Consider the following 19,567-nt stretch of genomic DNA (forward strand, 5'->3'; position numbering starts at 1 on the left):
GTTTGTTGTCATCGATGTTTTGCAACGCCGTCACTAAGGGATCGAATTTTTTAGGCAATGACAAAAAAAATTTGTGTAATTAAATCAGCATCCTCTAAATTTGCTCCAGCCATCTTAAGTTGTCTTATTATATGTTCAAATTGTTCCAAATGTAATTTTATGGAATCCCCAGGCTTCATACGAAGTGTGGATAATTGTCTTCTCAATAGCAATTGGGTTATAATAGATTTTTGAGCAAAAGCCGATTCCAAATTTGCCCGCATTTCCTTAGCGGTTACCATGTCCCGAACATAACTTAAACAATTAGCATGAATGTAGCTTACCAAACGATGTTTGGCCTTTTTATCACGTTTAAAAAATTCTGCCCTTGCAGCAGCTTCTACGGGTGGATCATCGGTTAGAACGTCCAATATATTCAAAGAATCCAAATGAATCTTGACTCTGAATTGCCAATTATCATACCCACAACCGTTAAATTGCGAAATACCGTTTGTCAATTCTTTATTTTCGCCCATAACTATTGACTTCATATATAGATAGATATATAGATAGATAGATAGATAGATAGATAGATAGATAGATAGATATATAGATAGATAGATAGATAGATAGATAGATAGATAGATAGATAGATAGATAGATAGATAGGTAGATAGATAGATAGATAGATAGATAGATAGATAGATAGATAGATAGATAGATAGATAGATAAATAGATAGATAGATAGATAGATAGATAGATAGATAGATAGATAGATAGATAGATAGATAATAGATAGATAATAGATAGATAATAGATAGATAGATAGATAGATAGATAGATAGATAGATAGATAGATAGATAGATAGATAGATAGATAGATAGATAGATAGATAGATAGATAGATAGATAAATAGATAGATCACGGTGATTTGGATTATAAAACAATCCTAATACTAAAGGAGATACCGGAAACATTTCCTTCCTGTACGCTAGATTCAACTTCGATAGAAAGGAAATAAGAGTCTGCAATCTCTGCCATGTTAAGGTATTGTCTCCTGCATGTTAGGTATATATTGTGGATAATGTTTTCCTATAACTCCCTAGCAATTAGACAGTAATTGGGGACCGTCCCACTGGAACTTTAAATTATAGTATTTACACAAAAAAAAGGGGAGAAAAAAGACAAATATTTAAATAAAATCCTGTGACACATTTGTTTCTATTAGTAGCATTTATTTATATTAATTTATTTTTATACTATTTTTTAAGAACATAAAACCGTAATAAAACCAACTTAATCAAAATGTTTAATGAATATTTATTGAATTGTTTTGTTTGTTTATATATCTTTTTTATATTCATTTATGACATTCCTTATTTTTTTTGTTTATAATAATTTGTAGTTGTTATTGTTATTAAATGTAGTATATAGTGTGTGCAATTAATAATTAGTGTTAATATGAGTGTGTGTGTGTTTGTTGAGCATAAGTATATGTATGACGGTGATTAATTTTTTTTGTTTGTGCTTTTCTTTTTTTTGTTGTTGTATATAAGAGGATTATGATTATAATGAGATTTTGTTGTTTTTTTTTTTGCACAATTTATGACTTTTTTGTTGTTGTGGCGTTAAATATTGTTGTTGTCATTTAATTACTAACATATGAAAAATGTATATAATTAAAACAAAAACACAAACAGAACAAAACATTGAAACAAAAAATTTCACAATAAAAAAAATTACTAGTACAAAGAAATGTGGTTGTTTGTTTTGTTGTAAAAAAATACGTATGTTTGAGGATTATAGGTGTTTTGTTTTTTTTGTCGTTTTGTTTTAGCTTTCGTTTTACATAAAAAAAATTTGTATTTAAATATAATGCGTTCGTTCCATTTTACCAACATTAATCTTAAATATCTAATACAGCACTACTGGCCATCTCGGTAACACCACAAGTATTATCGCCACGATAAACACGATAATAACCCTGTTCACCCCATTTACTACCCCATGAATTCTTGATAATCCAATAGGGTAATGTTTTCTTGAACGAGGGATATTCAGAGACACCATAACCAACAATTAGAACACCATGATCAAGGTTTTTCTTAGAACAAAGCATTTTCCAGGGATGTGAGACACCACCACGATAGAATTGCATGGCATTGGCATTAATACCTAGTGAGAGAAGAATGGTTTTTTTTAATAGAAATATTAATGATTTAAAGCAAAAAACCTCCTTACCAATTGATATGGGTCCATTGGCAATCAACCATTGAGCCATAGCTGTTTCATTTTTAGGCAAATCTACATGACCCTTAACTTTAACATGAATTTTGGTTTTGTTAAAGTGGCACTGTTCCTTGCGTGCATGATAAGGATAATCTGATTCCAATTCCAATCCTCCAATCTTTTCAATGGCACTTAAATATTATAAAAAAGAAAAAGTAAAAATATGAGCAATTTATCACAATCTGAGCAATTTTTCTGAACAAAAAAATTGTCAGAATTTTGTTAAATTGCTTTTCAAGGATAAAATTCATAGAAACTTCAATCACTTCAAAGGCACTCAAGAATTAAAAAGAAATAATTTATCACAATCTGAGCGGTTTTTTTATCAAAAAATTTTCAGAATCTGTTCATTTTTTAAAAGATAAAGTTCATAGAATTTAAACAACTCTTTTTTAAGTTGTTAGAATCTGAGCAATTTTCTAAAGAAAAACTTGTTAGAATCAGAAAAACCTGTCAGAGTTTAAAACATTGTTCTAAAGAGAAAGTTGTCAGAATCGTAGCAACTTTTCTAATGAAAAAGTTGCCTGAATTATGGCAACTTTTCTAATGAAAAAGTTGTCAGAATCGTAACAACTTTTCTATTGAAAAAGTTGGCTGAATCGTGGCAACTTTTCTAATGAAAAAGTTATCAGAATCGTCGCAACTTTTCTATTAAAAAGGTTTCCTGAATGTAAGTTACTTTTAAACAGAAACAATTGTCTGGATCGTGGCAACATTTCTAATGAAAAAGTCGCCTGTCAGAATCGTAACAACTTTTCTATTAAAAAAGTTGGCTGAATCGTGGCAACTTTTCTAATGAAGTAGTTATCAGAATCGTGGCAACTATTCTATTAAAAAGGTTGCTGAATGTAAGTTACTTTTAAACAGAAACAATTGTCTGGATCGTGGCAACATTTCTAATGAAAAAGTCGCCTGAATCATGGCAACTTTTCTAATGAAAAAGTTGTCAGAATCGTAACAACTTTTCTGTTGAAAAAGTTGGCTGAATCGTGGCAACTTTTCTAATGAAATAGTTATCAGAATCGTGGCAACTATTCTATTAAAAAGGTTGTCTGAATGTAAGTTACTTTTAAACAGAAATAATTGTCTTGATCGTGGCAACATTTCTAACGAAAAAGTTGCCTGAATGTAAGTTACTTTTAAACAGAAACAATTGTCTGAATCGTGGCAACTTTTCTAATGAAAAAGTTGTCAGAATTGAACATCTTTTCTATTGAAAAAGTTGGCTGAATCGTGGCAACTTTTCTAATGAAAAAGTTATCAGAATTGTAGCAACTTTTCTAGTAAAAAAGTTGCCTAAATGTAAGTAACTTTTATACAGAAATGTCAGCATCGTAGCAACGTTTTCAATGAAAAAGTTCCCTGAATGTAAGTGTCTTTTATAAAGAAACAGTTTTGAAAATCGGATCAAAATTTTCAAAAGAAAAAGCTGTCAGCAACTTTTTGAAAGAAGAGTTGCCGAAATTTCAGTATGACTTCTAAAGAAAAAGTTGTCAGAAACTAAGTAACTTTCTATAGAAGATTCATGTGAGAAACGTATATACTCTTCTAAAGAAAATATTGTCATAATCTGAGCAACTTTTCTAATGAAAAAGTAGCAACTTTTCTAGTAAAATAGTTGCCTGAATGTAAGTAACTTTTATACAGAAAAAAGAGTTGCAGTATGAATTCTAAAGAAAAAGTTGTCTGTAACTAAGTAACTTTCTAAATAAGATTGCTGTAAGAATCGTACTCTTCTAAAGAAAATGTCATAATCTGGGCAATTTTTCTAAAGAAAACGTTGACGCAATCTATATAACTCTTCCTATGAAAATATTGTCTTAATCTGAACAACATCTGAAACTCTTCTAAAAAAAAGGTCTTGTTAGATTCTGAGCAACTTTCCCAAGGAAAGTGCTTTCAGAATCTGAACAACTTTTCTAAAGTGCTATCAGAAACTGAGCAACTTTTCGAGTAACTTCACTTCGAAATCAATTGAATATGATTCCCTAAACTTACTCAAAAGCATTATCAGGTAAACCACCATTACAAGCAGAATCCGAGGTATCACAATCTAATAATTCCTGTTCAGAGTATTCCTCTAAAACACCAGTTTTAGCTGCATGTAAACCTTCAATATTACCAGTTACACTAAAAGCCCAGCAGGAACCGCAGTTGCCTTGATTTTTGACCTTAAAAAGAGAAATTAATTTTAAAATGTTGAAAATAAAGAAAATCACTAAAAAAAACAAATTACCGGTGAGACAGCTCCCTTAGAACGCCAATCGAATTCTTTAGGTAGCTCTACATCAGGAATGGTAGCCTTAGGAGTGGAAGCGGCTTTAACGGGATCTCTTTGCCACAAACCAGTACGTTGCTTGTATTCAGTGCTAGTCAAATCGGCAAATTCTGTAATGCCATATTTGGCACTGCCTGTAATTGCAAAAAATTAAATATAGTAAATTTTATGTTAAAAAAACTTAAACGTATCTCCTTTCTTTACCCATTTCGTTTTCATTCAACTGTCTAATCATTTCCAAATTCTGCTTAAATATACGCATACGCATTTGTCTCTCCATGGAGGTGTGATAACGACGATTATATTTAATTTGGAATTTTGCGAATAAATGTTCTACTTTATTTAAACTGTGATGATTTTGTTTTTTGTGTGATTTCTTTTCGGCATATTCTACAGAACGGCTGTGACGTTTTTTCACTAACTCTTTATTGGGACAATTAATGGTAACCTCATTACCATCCTTTAACCAAGCGCGGGACCATATTTGCACCTCACATCTTTCCTCTTTGCCATCGGCATCAATTAGATCACAATCGATTTTAGTTAAAGTACCAGCAACTGTCTGTTTGGTGGCAGCATGAACTTTTGAAACTCTATGAAAGTATAGAAGAGGTTTTAGGTAGATGATAACGAAAAAAAACTTGTAATACTCACTTGTAGGTGGGACCTTCACCACTGGCTAGTTTACTTAATGAGTTTTGCAATTCTTTTTCGGCATCTTCATTACTGAATTTCTCTACTCCTCCTACGATAGCGTTACCTTCACTACGTTTAATTCTGCGTACAAATGGTTCTTCTTCGATCTATATTAGAAAAAAATAATATTTATATAATTATTAAGAAATGGTTTTAAAGAAATTCTAGGAAAAATTGTTTAATTCACAATTGATGTTGTATTGTTGTAAGGTTGTATGTCATAAAAAAATTCCATATAAAATTTTTGAAACAAAAACAAATCGAAAATGAAAAAATTACGACATACTACGATACAGCCATACAACACCAATTGTGAATTGGACAAATGAAAATCTAAGCAAATTCTCCAAAGGAAAAGTTATCAAAATCTGAGAAACTTTTCTTAAAAAAGAACTTGTCAGAACGTGATATAGGTATATTTCTTAAGAAAAATTTGTCACAATTTGTAAAACTTTACTAAATGAACAAGTTTTCAAAATCGGATTAACTATTATAAATTTAAAGTTTTCAAAATGGTAGCAACTTTTAAGAAGAAAAAGTTTTCCAAATCGAAAAAAAATTTCATATTAAGAAATTGTTCGAATCGTAGACATTCTCCAAAAACGAAAGTTGTCAGATTCTATGCAAATTTTCTAAGAAAGTTGTCACTATCGGAGAAGCTTTATTAAAATAGAAGTTATCAGAATCGAAGAACTTTTTCTTAGAGAGTCAGAGAAAAAAGTTGTCAGCAATTTTCTGATCAACTTTTCTTAACTAAAAGCTTTCAAAACGGTAGCAACTTTTGAGAAGAGAAAGTTCTTTTAATTAAGGAATATTTTGTAACAAAGATCTTGTCAAAATCAGAGAAATTTTTATAAATAACCTGCCAGATTCTAAATTTTTCTAAAGAAAAGGTTGTCAGAATACGAGCAACTTTATTTAGAAAGAAGTTGCCAGAATCTAGATAAGAAAAAGTTGGCAGAATCGTAGCAACTTTATTAAGAAAGAAGTTGTCAGAATTTTGGCAATATATCTAAAGAAACAGTTGTCAGAATCGGAGCAACTTATTTAAGAAAGAAGTTGGCAGAATCGAAGTAATTTGTCAAAATCGAAGCAACTTTATTAAGAAAGAAGTTCACAGAATTAGTACAACTTTTCTAAGAAAGAATTTGTCAAAATCTGAGTAATTTGCTAAAAGAAAAAAAATTAGAATCAGAGCAACAGAATTGTCAGAATTTCGGCGATTTTTCTAAAAAACAGTTGTCAAAATCGGAGCAAGAGAAGTTGTCAGAGTCAACAATATTTTCTAACATAATAGATGACAGATTCGAAGCAACTTTATTAAGAAAAAAATTAATAGAATTAGCGCAACTTTTCCATGAAAGAAGTTGTCAGGATTTTGGCAATATATCTATAGAATCAATTGTCAGAATCGTGGCAACGAAATTAAGAAAGAAGTTGTCAAAATCGAAGAAATTTCTCTAAAAAGAAAGTTTGTCAGAATCGGAGCAACTTTATTAAGAAAGAAGTTCATAGAATCAGTACAACTTTTCTAAGAAAGAAGTTATCAGAATCTGAGTAATTTGTTAAAAGAAAAACATTTTAGAATCAGAGCAACAGTTGTCAGAATTTGGGCAATTTTTCTAAAGAAACAGTTGTTATAATCGGAGCAACTTGATTAAGAAAGAAGTTGTCAGATTGAAAGCAACTTTATTTAGGAAGAAGTTCACAGAATAAGTGCAACTTTTCTAAGAAAGAAGTTCTCGGAATTCGTGCAACTTTTGTAAGAATAAAGTTGTTGGAATCTGATTCATTTTCTTAAAGAAAAAATTTTTAAATCAGAGCAACTTTTTTAAGAAAAAAGTTGTCAGAATTTAGGCAATTTTCCTGGGAAAAAGTTGTCAGAATCGGAGAAACTTTATTTAGAAAAAAATTATCAGAATCGTAGATATTTCTCTAAAATTAAAGATGTCAGAATTGGAACAGCTTTATTAAGAAAAAAGTTTCTATAATCGTTGTAACTTATATAAGGAATAAGTTGCCCGAATTGAATAACTTTTATAAAACAAAGAAAACTTGTCAGAACGTAAACAACTTTTCTATGGAATCAGAAAATCTTTTTAAAAGGAAGCCATTTTTGTAAACAATTTTTTATTACAACTTTTTTAGAATATGAAGAACTTTTTTAAAGAAAAAGTTATGAAAACCTGAAAAACTAGTCTAAAGAAAAAGTTGTCAGAAGACTTCGGTTTTCTGAAGAAAATCTTGTGAACAAATTTTATACGAAACAAGTAGGAAGTTATAGTCGGGCGAGGCCTACATCTGTATACGAATAAAATGTAATCAGTAGGTGGTACACTTTATAAAGCTAATATAAAAGCGATAAAGCAGTATGGTATGGAAGAAGTTAATGAAGTTCAAGATTCCGATTTACTTCAACTTTATCATGAAAGATGGGGTCACCAAGACAGACGACACATACAGAAGATGCTTAAATTAGAAATGGGAATTAGTATTAAAGATGATAAAACTGTTTGTGAGCCGTGTATATATGGAAAAGCTCATCGATTGCCGTTTGGTCATAGAAATAAAGCTACTAGTCCCGGTGAACTCGTGACAGCTGATGTCTGTGGACCATTTAGTGAGTCGTTTTCTAAAAAGAAGTACCTGTTGATTTTTAAAAATTCGTATACGAAGTATCGTTTTGGATTTGTTGTAAAACAAAAGTCTGAAGTTAAAGACTGCTTAGAAGAAGTTCTGATGTTAGCAAATAATCGTGGTCATCATATAAAAGAATTATTAAGCGACAATGGTGGTGAGTTTGACAACCATGAAATAAAGTCAATTCTAAAGAAGAATGGTGTCATGCAAAGATTAACAGCTCCCTATACACCACAACAGAATTGGGCTAGTGAAAGAGAAAATCGTACAGTTGTTGAGATGGCTCGTACATTCAAATATTCCAATGCAGAAGCAAAGTTTCCGGATGCTATATGGGCTGAATTAGTAAGATTATCAATATATGTACTAAACAGAACTGGCAAGTCATCAGTAGAAAATAAATATCCTTATGAGTAATGGATGGGAACGAAACCTAGAGTGCATCATTTAAGAATCATATCATGCGAATGTTATGTTCATATACCTAAACAAAAGAGAAAGAAGATGGATGCTAAAGCTACAAAAGGATTTCTCATTGGTTATGACGATGATGAGCGTTATCGGGTTTACATCAAAGAGAAACAAGAGGTTATACTTTCCAAAGATGTCAAATTTATTGAGAAAATTAAAACATGCGTATCTGATGATCAAGATACTAAAGAAGATAACAACAAAAATTTAGATACTGAAGAAAATAATGAAGTTAAGTTTAAGTTTGAAGAATACAGAAGTCAAAATGCAGATAATAAAGACAATGAAGATCATGAATTAGATGAAGATCAACATGAATTAGATGAAGATCAACAAAATGAAGAATTAATAGAAGAAGAACAAGATAGTGATGAAGAACTTTATGATGATGCTTTAGAGGATGATTTAGATGAAATTGTTATATCAGATGATGATGTTCAAGAAGTTATTCCTGATAGAAGATTGAGAGGAAAACGTACGAGAGATGCTGACTATGATGACAATTCTGATTTAATATTATCAAAACGATTAAGAGATCGTACTTTGATATCAAATCCTAAATATGATGATTTTGTTATGGAAATCCAAGATTTTATAAATAAAATTAAAACTCCTATGAACTATGAAGAAGCTATAAATGCCAAAGAAAGCAAACAATGGATCAAAGCTATGGATTCTGAAATTAATTCCCTAAAAGAAAACAACACATGGGAATTAGCAGATCTTCCAAAAGGTGCAAAAGCTTTACCGTCAAGATGGGTGTTCCGAGTAAAGATGAATCCAGATGGTACCATAGAGAAGTTTAAAGCCAGATTAGTTATAAAAGGATTTACACAGAGAGAAGGTATAGATTACAAAGAAACGTTTAGCCCAGTAGCAAGATTAGCAACAATACGTGTAATATTGAGTATAGCAGCTAGTAATAATATGCATCTATTTCAATTTGATGTCGCAACAGCTTTTCTTTATGGAAAATTAGAAGAAGAAATATTTATGAAACAACCTGAGGGCTATAGCGGTGGTACAAAACGAGTGTGTAAATTAAAATGAAGTTTATATGGTTTAAAACAAGCTCCTCGTTGCTGGAACAAGAGATTAGTGAAATATTTATTAAAAATTGGATTTAACGTTTGTGAAGCTGATCCGTGTCTATTCATAAGAATAAAAAATGGAAAGAAACTTATTTTAGTATTATATGTAGATGACGGTTTGGTTGCAGGAACAGACAAAATTGAAGTTAAAAATTTATTACAAGAGTTACGAGCTGAATTTAAAATTACATCTAAAGAAGCTAATTATTTTTCGGGTTTGGAGATAAAGAAAGAAAATGGTGCAATACGAATATCTCAAACAGCTTATGTTAAGAAAATACTTGAGAGGTTCAATTTTGATGATTGCACCCCAGTATCAACTCCAATGACCAAAATAGTAGAAGATTCCGAAACAGGGAAAGCTGAGGACTTATCTAAATTTCCCTATCGACAAGCAGTGGGAGGAATTATGTATTTAATGCTTGGTACAAGACCAGATCTTGCATACAGTATTGGATACTTGTCTAGAACTTTAGATAATCCTTCAAAAGAAGATATTGTTAGAGTAAAAAGAGTATTTAGATATATTGCTGGTACAAAAGAATATGGTATTACTTATACGGCTGACAATAACTTAAAGTTCGAATGCTACAGTGATGCTGACTTTGGAGGCTGCTTAAAGACTGGTAGATCGACATCAGGAATAATAATAAAATACGCTGGTGCTGTAATTTCATGGATGAGTCAAAGACAACCGATAGTAGCAACTTCTACAACAGAAGCTGAAATCGTTGCTGCTACTGAAGCTACTAAAGAAATTATATGGTTAAAAAGACTCTATTCTGAGTTAATTGGATACATAGACGTCCCAGTATTGCAAGTGGACAATAACGCTGCAATAAGATTAGCTCAGAATCCAGAGTTTCATCGTCGCACTGAACACATAGCGTTGAAACATTTTTTTTATTCGCGAAAAGGTATCCGAAAATGAAATTTGTGTTACAAGAATATCAACTGAAGACAAACTAGCTGATTTGATGACGAAACCACTACAAGCAACAATGTTGAAATATTTAATAAGCAATTTGGGACTTTCAAATGTTAACAAATTATCTTAACAAGGGAAAGTATTGATGTTAATAATGTATTTGTGTTAAGATTTAGTTAACACCCTTTTTGTAAAACCTTGTATTGAATTTTGTATTTGAGAAATGTTTTGTATTTATATTCATTCGAAAATAAACTTTTACAATAAAAATAATAAAGCATTAAGGTTGAGTTGCACTTTGCCTCAGATATACATAAGCCGTTTTTAGTAAAACTGTGGATATTTATGTAAAGTTTTCATGGGGGCTTTTTATAGGGGCTAGGGTCAAATATGGCCTATAATTATAAAGTATGGGGGCTAGGCGAAATAATGAACCGATCTTAACCATTTTCAATAGGGTTCGTCCCTTGGGCAATAGAATATCATTATCTTCAAAATTGCGACCTGTAGTTCGATTACAAGGTTTACATGGACGGACAGACGAACGGACGGACATATGTAGCTAAATCTCAGAAAATGATTCTGAGACGATTGGTATACTTTAAGGTGGGTATAGGACCAATATTATTGTGCGTTACAAACATCAGCACAAACCCAATATACCCTCCCCACTTAAATGGTGTAGGGTATAAAAACTGTCACAAATCTGAACAATCCTAAAAAGTTAGAATCTGAACACATCTTTAAAAGCTCAAAATCTGAATAAAACTCTTCTCAAGAAACAGAATTAGTAGTAATCGAGTCCATTGCATTCCCCTTTTCGGTTCAAAACATAACAAGTGTTACTTAAAAATTAGCAGTTGGTAATGATGAGGAGGCGGTTAAATTGAAACATTAAAAACTCATAAATAGTTGTCATTCTCAAGATACCGAAACAGTCGTGAGCAGTCATATTATGATTTTTTTTCACAAAATTTAGCATTTTCTAAACAAACAACAATAAACAAATAATAATAATAATGATATACAAAAATAAATAATGCAATAGAAGTTATCTTCCAAACCTTTTGAAATTATGTAATTGTTATTTATTTCACCAAATAAAAGTATATATTACAGTTTTAATGACGATCCTTCTCTTCTTCTCTCTCTCACCATTCGACCGCATTAATTTTATAAATATTTACGTTTTTATAATTTCACGATTTTATTACATAAAAACTTAACATCATTATTATCATCATTATCATTTATATATAAATATTTGTATACAAATACATTAAATGAAAAGAGTATGTGTTTGTTGTATTTGATTAAAGGTGGCAAAAAATGTTAAATAAAATTTAATCAGTAAATTAACAACAACGACAAAATGAATGCAAAAAATATTCATATAAAATAAAATAAAACGTACCCTTTTGTACATTTCTCTAGTTGAAGAATAGACAGACATTACATACATACAATTACATTTCTACAAAATACCCAGATCCATACTAAAACTCTCTCACTCCTTTACTTAACATTTTACATAAAATAAAATAAATGAATGTAATGAAAAATCATTGCTTGACATGATGACTTTTTCGTTTTTTTTTCCTCTCTCTTCTTTAACTTATTATAGGTCTCGGTTTTACTTTAACTCTGGCGTCTGGATTTTTTTACTTGTGTTTGTATGTGGTTGTTTTAATTAAAATAATCAGGTTATCATGTAAAAGCATGTTCAAGTACCTCCCTTGTCCAATTCACCTCTGTCGTCACCTATAAAAATATGTTTTGCCGATTGTAGCATGTGTATGTTCAAGCAAGACATTTTTTACAAACTCGTAAATAGACGTATGATTATTGTTTGTAGGGAATACTAAAAAATTTAACTGCAATTTGCAGTCATGAAAATGAATGAATTATTTTCTAAATTATAACTCTTTTGTTAATTGTATTATCAGCTGTCACTCTTACAATTTAAAAGAATGAAAGAATTTTCTGTATTTAATTTTTTTCAGAAGGACACATGGCAAAAAATGCGCATTATAATAATCCAGTTTTCTCGAATTTGCAAGATTTTTAGAAGGGTTTCATAGTTAAAACAAAAAGTCGACTTTCGACTTTTTGCATTTAGGTAAAAGTCGACTTTCGATTTTTTGCATTTAGTTAAAAGTCGACTTTTAGACTTTTCAACATTTTGCATTTTATGCAAAGTCGATTTTTAGACTTTTCGACTTTTTTCAGTTAGTTAAAAGTCGACTTTTAGACTATTTGACTTTTTGACTATTTTCGACATTTCGACTATTTTTGTCTTTTCGACTTCTTCCGACTTTTTTCGACTATTTTCAACTTTTCCGATTTTTTACATATTTCTTACTTTTTTTTTAACTATTATCGACTTTTCAACTATTTTCGACTATTTTTGACTTTTCGACTATTTTCGACTTTTGGAACATTTTTTGACTTTTTCTGACTTTTCGACTTTTATTTCCAAATTCGACTTTCTAATTTTTTTGACAGACGATAGTCGAGTTATCGACTTGGACAAAAATTTCGATTATTCGAAAGTCGAGTAAGAAATTATAGTCGGGCGAGGCCGACCAAATAATACCCCACACCTGTTACAAAAAGTAAAATGTGGATAATGCTACGTATACACGGTTGATAGATCTTACAACGTTGGCAGTAACGATAACGTTGTAAGATCTGACGGCTTTTAGTTTTTATAATAAAACATTTAAGTTGAATTGTACCTTGCCTGAGATATATTTAAGACATTTATTGTTGAATAAAACTGTGGACATTAAAATTAAAATTTGAGGGAGGTCTTTTTACAGAGGCTAGAGTCAAATAAGGCCCTATAATTATAAAGTTATTGAGGGTCATCAATACTAGAATAGAACTTGGTTTTGCAGCTTTTTGTCGAGATTCAGATATATTAAACAAAATTATGAAATTAAAATCCATATTAGGGGGTTCGGTTGTTTGGGGGCTAAGTGCCAAATTTCATTGAATTTTCTTCAAAATTGCGACCTGTTATCGATTCAGAAAATAATTCTGAGCCGATTGTTATACGGTGGGTAAAGGACCAATATTATTGTACGTTACAAACATCAGCGCACAAACCCAATAAAATAAAATACAACAGAAACGTTGCCAACCAGACGACGATATTTTGCTCTCCATACAAAGTGTATGAAATCACATTGTTGACAGCGGTTGTGGTTCCAATTGTAATTAAGCTGTAAATGAAATATGTATATATTGAAGCCATTACACGTTGAGAGAAAATACGAATGAAAAATTTGACAGTCGTACGTATGGCTCTCTTTATTTTTTGAAATGATTCAAAAAACAATCAGATCAGGGATGTATTTTTATGTAAATATTCCAAAAAAGTAAAACAGCTGTTTTCATCTTACTTTGTTATTATTTTATAGCAATCGTGTAAACACAAAAAATATTAATCATACGTCTTTTATCTCTCGTAAAGTGTGATCGTGTGAAGTGGCTTTAACTAATACAATCGCACGATTTAAGTAGGTTTTTGAAAAGAATACATCGTCAGGCAAATATAATTAAAACTATCTGCGCATATAGAAGCTCTAACGTCACACAATTAAAGCTGGAGGTTCACGGCACGCGTTCTACGCTTTCTCGCATTCTATGCGTTTGTCAAAAAGGTAGAATCAATTTATTTATATGCCGAAAAGTTACAAGCACAAAAGCGCGTAATGCTTTGACGCGTAGTGTGGACCTCCGGCTTAAGACGCAGACGAATTCTGAGAGAATAAAAAACACTTGTGAGCACTAAACGCACTCACAAAACTGCAACGTTTTTTCGCAAAATTTTAAAGATATTAGTTCTGTATAGTTCTACACAAGCTTTTCTTACCTCTATTATAACATCTGTAATATGAATTGAGAAATTCAGATTCGAGTTCAGATAAGATCAAATTCAAATTAGAAACTTGTCGGTTGTAAAATATGTGAACGTTAAATATCCAACCAAGTTATGGTTTACTGTAGATCCTAAGGTAGACGGTTTCTAGTTTTAAGTTGTTTAATTAATTCAAAAATGAATTAATACCTTTAATAAACTGTTGTGCAATGAATTACTTAAAAAGTCTCTCACACATTAAATGTTTTAAAACCTTCCAATCCAGAGAGACAGATGCATGAAAACATGTACTGGCATGTGGCAACAGACAACATACAACAACAACAACAAATAATTTGCACAAAAGGACACAAAAACAAAATAGAAAAAAAAAGAAAAGCCATTTTATAGAATGGTTAAAATACTATAGTTATTCTACTTTAGTTCATTTTATTTTCATATGTGAAATACATGTCACCCAAATGAACACACATGACGACGATAGGATGGCTATGCTGACGATGATCATGATGATGATGAAGTGTGGTTGCCAGTGTTGATGATGACAACAATGATGAAGAAACCAAATGCATAAAAAGAGCAAATCGACCGTATGTGTTTTATTCAACTGGGCCAACATACTGTTTCAAGAGTTTCATCATTTTGTTCGTTATTAACAAAAACAAAAACAAAAAAAATGCTTTGACATGAAGAATATGAATGACCCCAATATGAATAGTAGTTCAAAATAAATAAAAGTCTCAAGTATTTTTCATATGACGTTGAAAATTTTGTCTATGGAGTTGAAATTAATAGTGGTTGGAAAACTGGAGTGGTGGAGATGTATCTATTATGTAAACGTAAATAATCTTATTTACCCATTGAATGATCAAATTAGTGAGACTCAGGAAAATGGAACATTAACACAATTACTATGAAAATTCCCTGTCAAAAAGAGTTGAGTTGAACATTTTGAAACGTTAGTTTATGGAAAAGTTATTTTCAATAATATCTTGTAATACCAGTCTTTATCAACTCCTGTTCAAAATCATTGCTTTCCACAAAAGTATCACAATTTATGGTTGATAAAATCTTTTCTAATTTGAATTAATTCAATTTCATTCAAACTATAAAATAATTTTAAAATAATGGTAATTCAACACACAAATCTTATCCAGCTATTGAAAACCTAGTCAATGATTTGGAAAGCATACACTATTTCTTTAAATATTGACATTTCGTTTTATTGTACTCCTCCACATATATGCATGTGTATCTGTGTGCACACAAATCTCTTAAATAATCTTCAAACAATAAAAGTTTCATAAACAAAAGCTGCACTATATGTTGGTTTTTAAAGGGTATTCCAATAAAAGCGGGTCTAACGTGGATTAGGCTATTTCAAGAAACGCCAGATTTGTGAGAACTTTGCTAGTTTGAAAGCGTAAAAATATCCTTATTTAGGAACATACTCAACAACAAACGATACAAAACTGAGCGGCTGCTCACGCATCAAAAGTAGATTTAACACATTTCACATTAACGATTTGTTAGGATAATCGTTAAAGAGATGTCAGATCTATTTAATACTTCATAGCCTTTGAAGCATTCAGAAGAATACCGGGCTTCAGTCCATGTTCCTTTAAAAACTGCTTTGGTGGGTGTGGATTATGGAAGGATATAGCCGTTTGCAATATTTCTGCAATATTCCGAAGTACTGACCGATTTTATAGCAAGATTTTATTTAATATAATTCATTCCTATTACAGCCAGTCTTTTTATGATCTCAGAGGCCTATTAATCACCATCCTTCCCCTGGGGTAAATTTAGCTTGATAAGAGACGCACGTCTTGGCGTTATTGTAATACATTTTTTTTTGATTCACCGATTAATGCACTCTATTATGCTCCTAGAGGCTTATTTCCTAGATCACAGTATGATATCCATGAATAAGCCAAAACATCGCTGTTATGAACAAAACAAACTCCGAAGCATAATGAAGCAAACTTTATCGAACTTTAAAGTCCGAGAGAAGATATAATATACTCTTTTTAAACCGACAACTTCAAGAGAAAACTTTTACATTATAGTCATTGAAATTAGACTAGGTCTATACATCCTCTGCGTATTCAGATATTGTGACATTCTTAACATTCAGACCACAGTCATTTCTAAGTGGGCATCGGTAACAGCACCGGAAACTTATTACGAAATATTAATTTCACCGTCCAACGATCTTTCATTAATCAACATTAATTTCAAAAGGTTTGCCCCTAAATGGACCTATGCAATAACCAGTATAAGACAACTTGGGAAACAATGTCATGAGGGCCACCGGATCTTAAGACACAAGATAAGTTCTATAGCCAGACCACAAATTAACAGAACTTTAAAATCTCATTAGAGTTGAGGTACTGGTAACACTTCTATAAGACTGGATTGCTTTTAGGTAGAAATTCGATTACTAAAACTCAAGAATGTTGAATTGATACTCAGGGCTTTCAAAATTCTTCTTGAATTCGTTGAAAACATTCTTTGCTTGGACATCGCAGGACTTGTATAAATTCTATTTAAACGAATCATGTAAAAATTCTGCTGCCCTTCGATCAAACTAAAAATGTATTTTATTTTTTTGAAAACCCTTTACTTACAACACATATTGTAAATCCATAAGGACCATAAATAGTGCGAGTTTATGAACAATAAGGAATATTCAAGTAATACTCTACCATTGGTATTAAGGGATGTCAAAACGGAAATTTAATTAAAAGATAATTTGAATACTATATGCAAAATAAATAAACGGAAAATGAAAGAGCCCTGGGAAACATTTTGATATATCAAATCCGAAGAAATACACTTTGGCATCCATCGGCCCTTAACTTAAGTTTCTGGTGGAAAACTGCTCCTTTACCTCTATTTCTGGTGAAATTCAGAATCATTACTGTAAACGTTACAACATCAAGCACAAACTTTAAATGACTTATTATTGTGTAAAGTATCAGCAGTTAAGTAGTAACATATTGTTGTTTTTTTTTGTGCGTTACTTACTACTCTCTTCCTATTTGTTTTTATTTACACCAGCAGTGAGTCCTTAACTACTACTTCAAAAGTTTCTAAATGACAAGTTTTTGTTCATGCTTTTTAAATGGATTATTCTTCAAGGGTGGTAAAAAGTCATCATCATCTGATGAATGAATGAATGAATGAATGAATGAATGATGTAAATTTTGGGTAAAACACCATGTAACCTTCTTCACACTTACAGATTTTGAAGTGTAGGTTGTATTTTTTGTAAACTCTGTAGATCACAGAAGTGGTTCCAAAAACGTTCAAGCTAGTTTTTAGAAGGAGTTCTATTTATTTATTTATTTATTTATTTATTTATTTATTTATTTATTTATTTATTTATTTATTTATTTATTTATTTATTTATTTATTTATTTATTTATTTATTTATTTATCTATCTATCTATCTATCTATCTATCTATCTATCTATCTATCTATCTATCTATCTATCTATCTATCTATCTATCTATCTATCTATCTATCTATCTATCTATCTATCTATCTATCTATCTATCTACTATCTCTCTATCTATCTATCTATCTATCTATCTATCTATCTATCTATCTATCTATCTATCTATCTATCTATCTATCTATCTATCTATCTATCTATCTATCTATCTATCTATCTATCTATCTATCTATCTATCTATCTATCTATCTATCTATCTATCTATCTATCTAATATATCTATCTATCTATCTATCTATCTATCTATCTATCTATCTATATCTATCTATCTATCTATCTATCTATCTATCTATCTATCTATCTATCTATCTATCTATCTATCTATCTATCTATCTATCTATCTATCTATCTATCTATCTATCTATCTATCTATCTATCTATCTATCTATCTATTCTTATCTATCTATCTATCTATCTATCTATCTATCTATCTATCTATCTATCTATCTATCTATCTATCTATCTATCTATCTTTCTATTTATCTATCTATCTATCTATCTATCTATCTATCTATCTATCTATCTATCTATCTATCTATCTATCTATCTATCTATCTATCTATCTATCTATCTTCTATCTATCTATCTATCTATCTATCTATCTATCTATCTATCTATCTATCTATCTATCTATCTATCTATCTATCTATCTATCTATCTATCTATCTATCTATCTATCTATCTATCTATCTATCTATCTATCTATCTATCTATCTATCTATCTATCTATCTATCTATCTAATCTATCTATCTATCTATCTATCTATCTAATCTATCTATCTATCTATCTATCTATCTATCTATCTATCTATCTATCTATCTATCTATCTATCTATCTATCTATCTATCTATCTATCTATCTATCTATCTATCTATCTATCTATCTATCTATCTATCTATCTATCTATCTATCTATCTATCTATCTATCTATCTATCTATCTATCTATCTATCTATCTATCTATCTATCTATCTATCTATCTATCTATCTATCTATCTATCTATCTATCTATCTATCTATCTATCTATCTATCTATCTATCTATCTATCTATCTATCTATCTATCTATCTATCTATCTATCTATCTATCTATCTATCTATCTATCTATCTATCTATCTATCTATCTATCTATCTATCTATCTATCTATCTATCTATCTATCTATCTATCTATCTATCTATCTATCTATCTATCTATCTATCTATCTATCTATCTATCTATCTATCTATCTATCTATCTATCTATCTATCTATCTATCTATCTATCTATCTATCTATCTATCTATCTATCTATCTATCTATCTATCTTATCTATCTATCTATCTATCTATCTATCTATCTATCTATCTATCTATCTATCTATCTATCTATCTATCTATCTATCTATCTATCTATCTATCTATCTATCTATCTATCTATCTATCTATCTATCTATCTATCTATCTATCTATCTATCTATCTATCTATCTATCTATCTATCTATCTATCTATCTATCTATCTATCTATCTATCTATCTATCTATCTATCTATCTATCTATCTATCTATCTATCTATCTATCTATCTATCTATCTATCTATCTATCTATCTATCTATCTATCTATCTATCTATCTATCTATCTATCTATCTATCTATCTATCTATCTATCTATCTATCTATCTATCTATCTATCTATCTATCTATCTATCTATCTATCTATCTATCTATCTATCTATCTATCTATCTATCTATCTATCTATCTATCTATCTATCTATCTATCTATCTATCTATCTATCTATCTATCTATCT

The 19,567-nt window shown here is 30.4% G+C and overlaps 1 protein-coding gene across 3 annotated transcripts in view; it reads right to left on the minus strand.

Annotated features, from left to right (window-relative positions):
- Nucleotides 1-1,281: 1,281 nt before the first annotated feature.
- The window catches only part of LOC111682905 (putative cysteine proteinase CG12163), a 51,413-nt gene continuing 33,127 nt past the window's right edge, over nt 1,282-19,567 (minus strand). For all 3 annotated transcript variants that reach the window (XM_023444901.2, XM_023444900.2, XM_023444902.2), the window contains 6 exons: nt 5,203-5,351; nt 4,753-5,141; nt 4,507-4,682; nt 4,269-4,441; nt 2,223-2,401; nt 1,282-2,156 (listed from right to left, as the gene is read on the minus strand). In XM_023444901.2, the coding sequence (XP_023300669.2) occupies nt 1,888-2,156; nt 2,223-2,401; nt 4,269-4,441; nt 4,507-4,682; nt 4,753-5,141; nt 5,203-5,351 (1,335 nt within the window). In that variant the 3' untranslated portion in view covers nt 1,282-1,887. The remainder of the gene's footprint in view (nt 2,157-2,222; nt 2,402-4,268; nt 4,442-4,506; nt 4,683-4,752; nt 5,142-5,202; nt 5,352-19,567) is intronic.

Source organism: Lucilia cuprina, chromosome 4 (assembly GCF_022045245.1).
Source record: "Lucilia cuprina isolate Lc7/37 chromosome 4, ASM2204524v1, whole genome shotgun sequence".
Classification (NCBI taxonomy): Eukaryota; Metazoa; Arthropoda; class Insecta; order Diptera; family Calliphoridae; genus Lucilia; species Lucilia cuprina.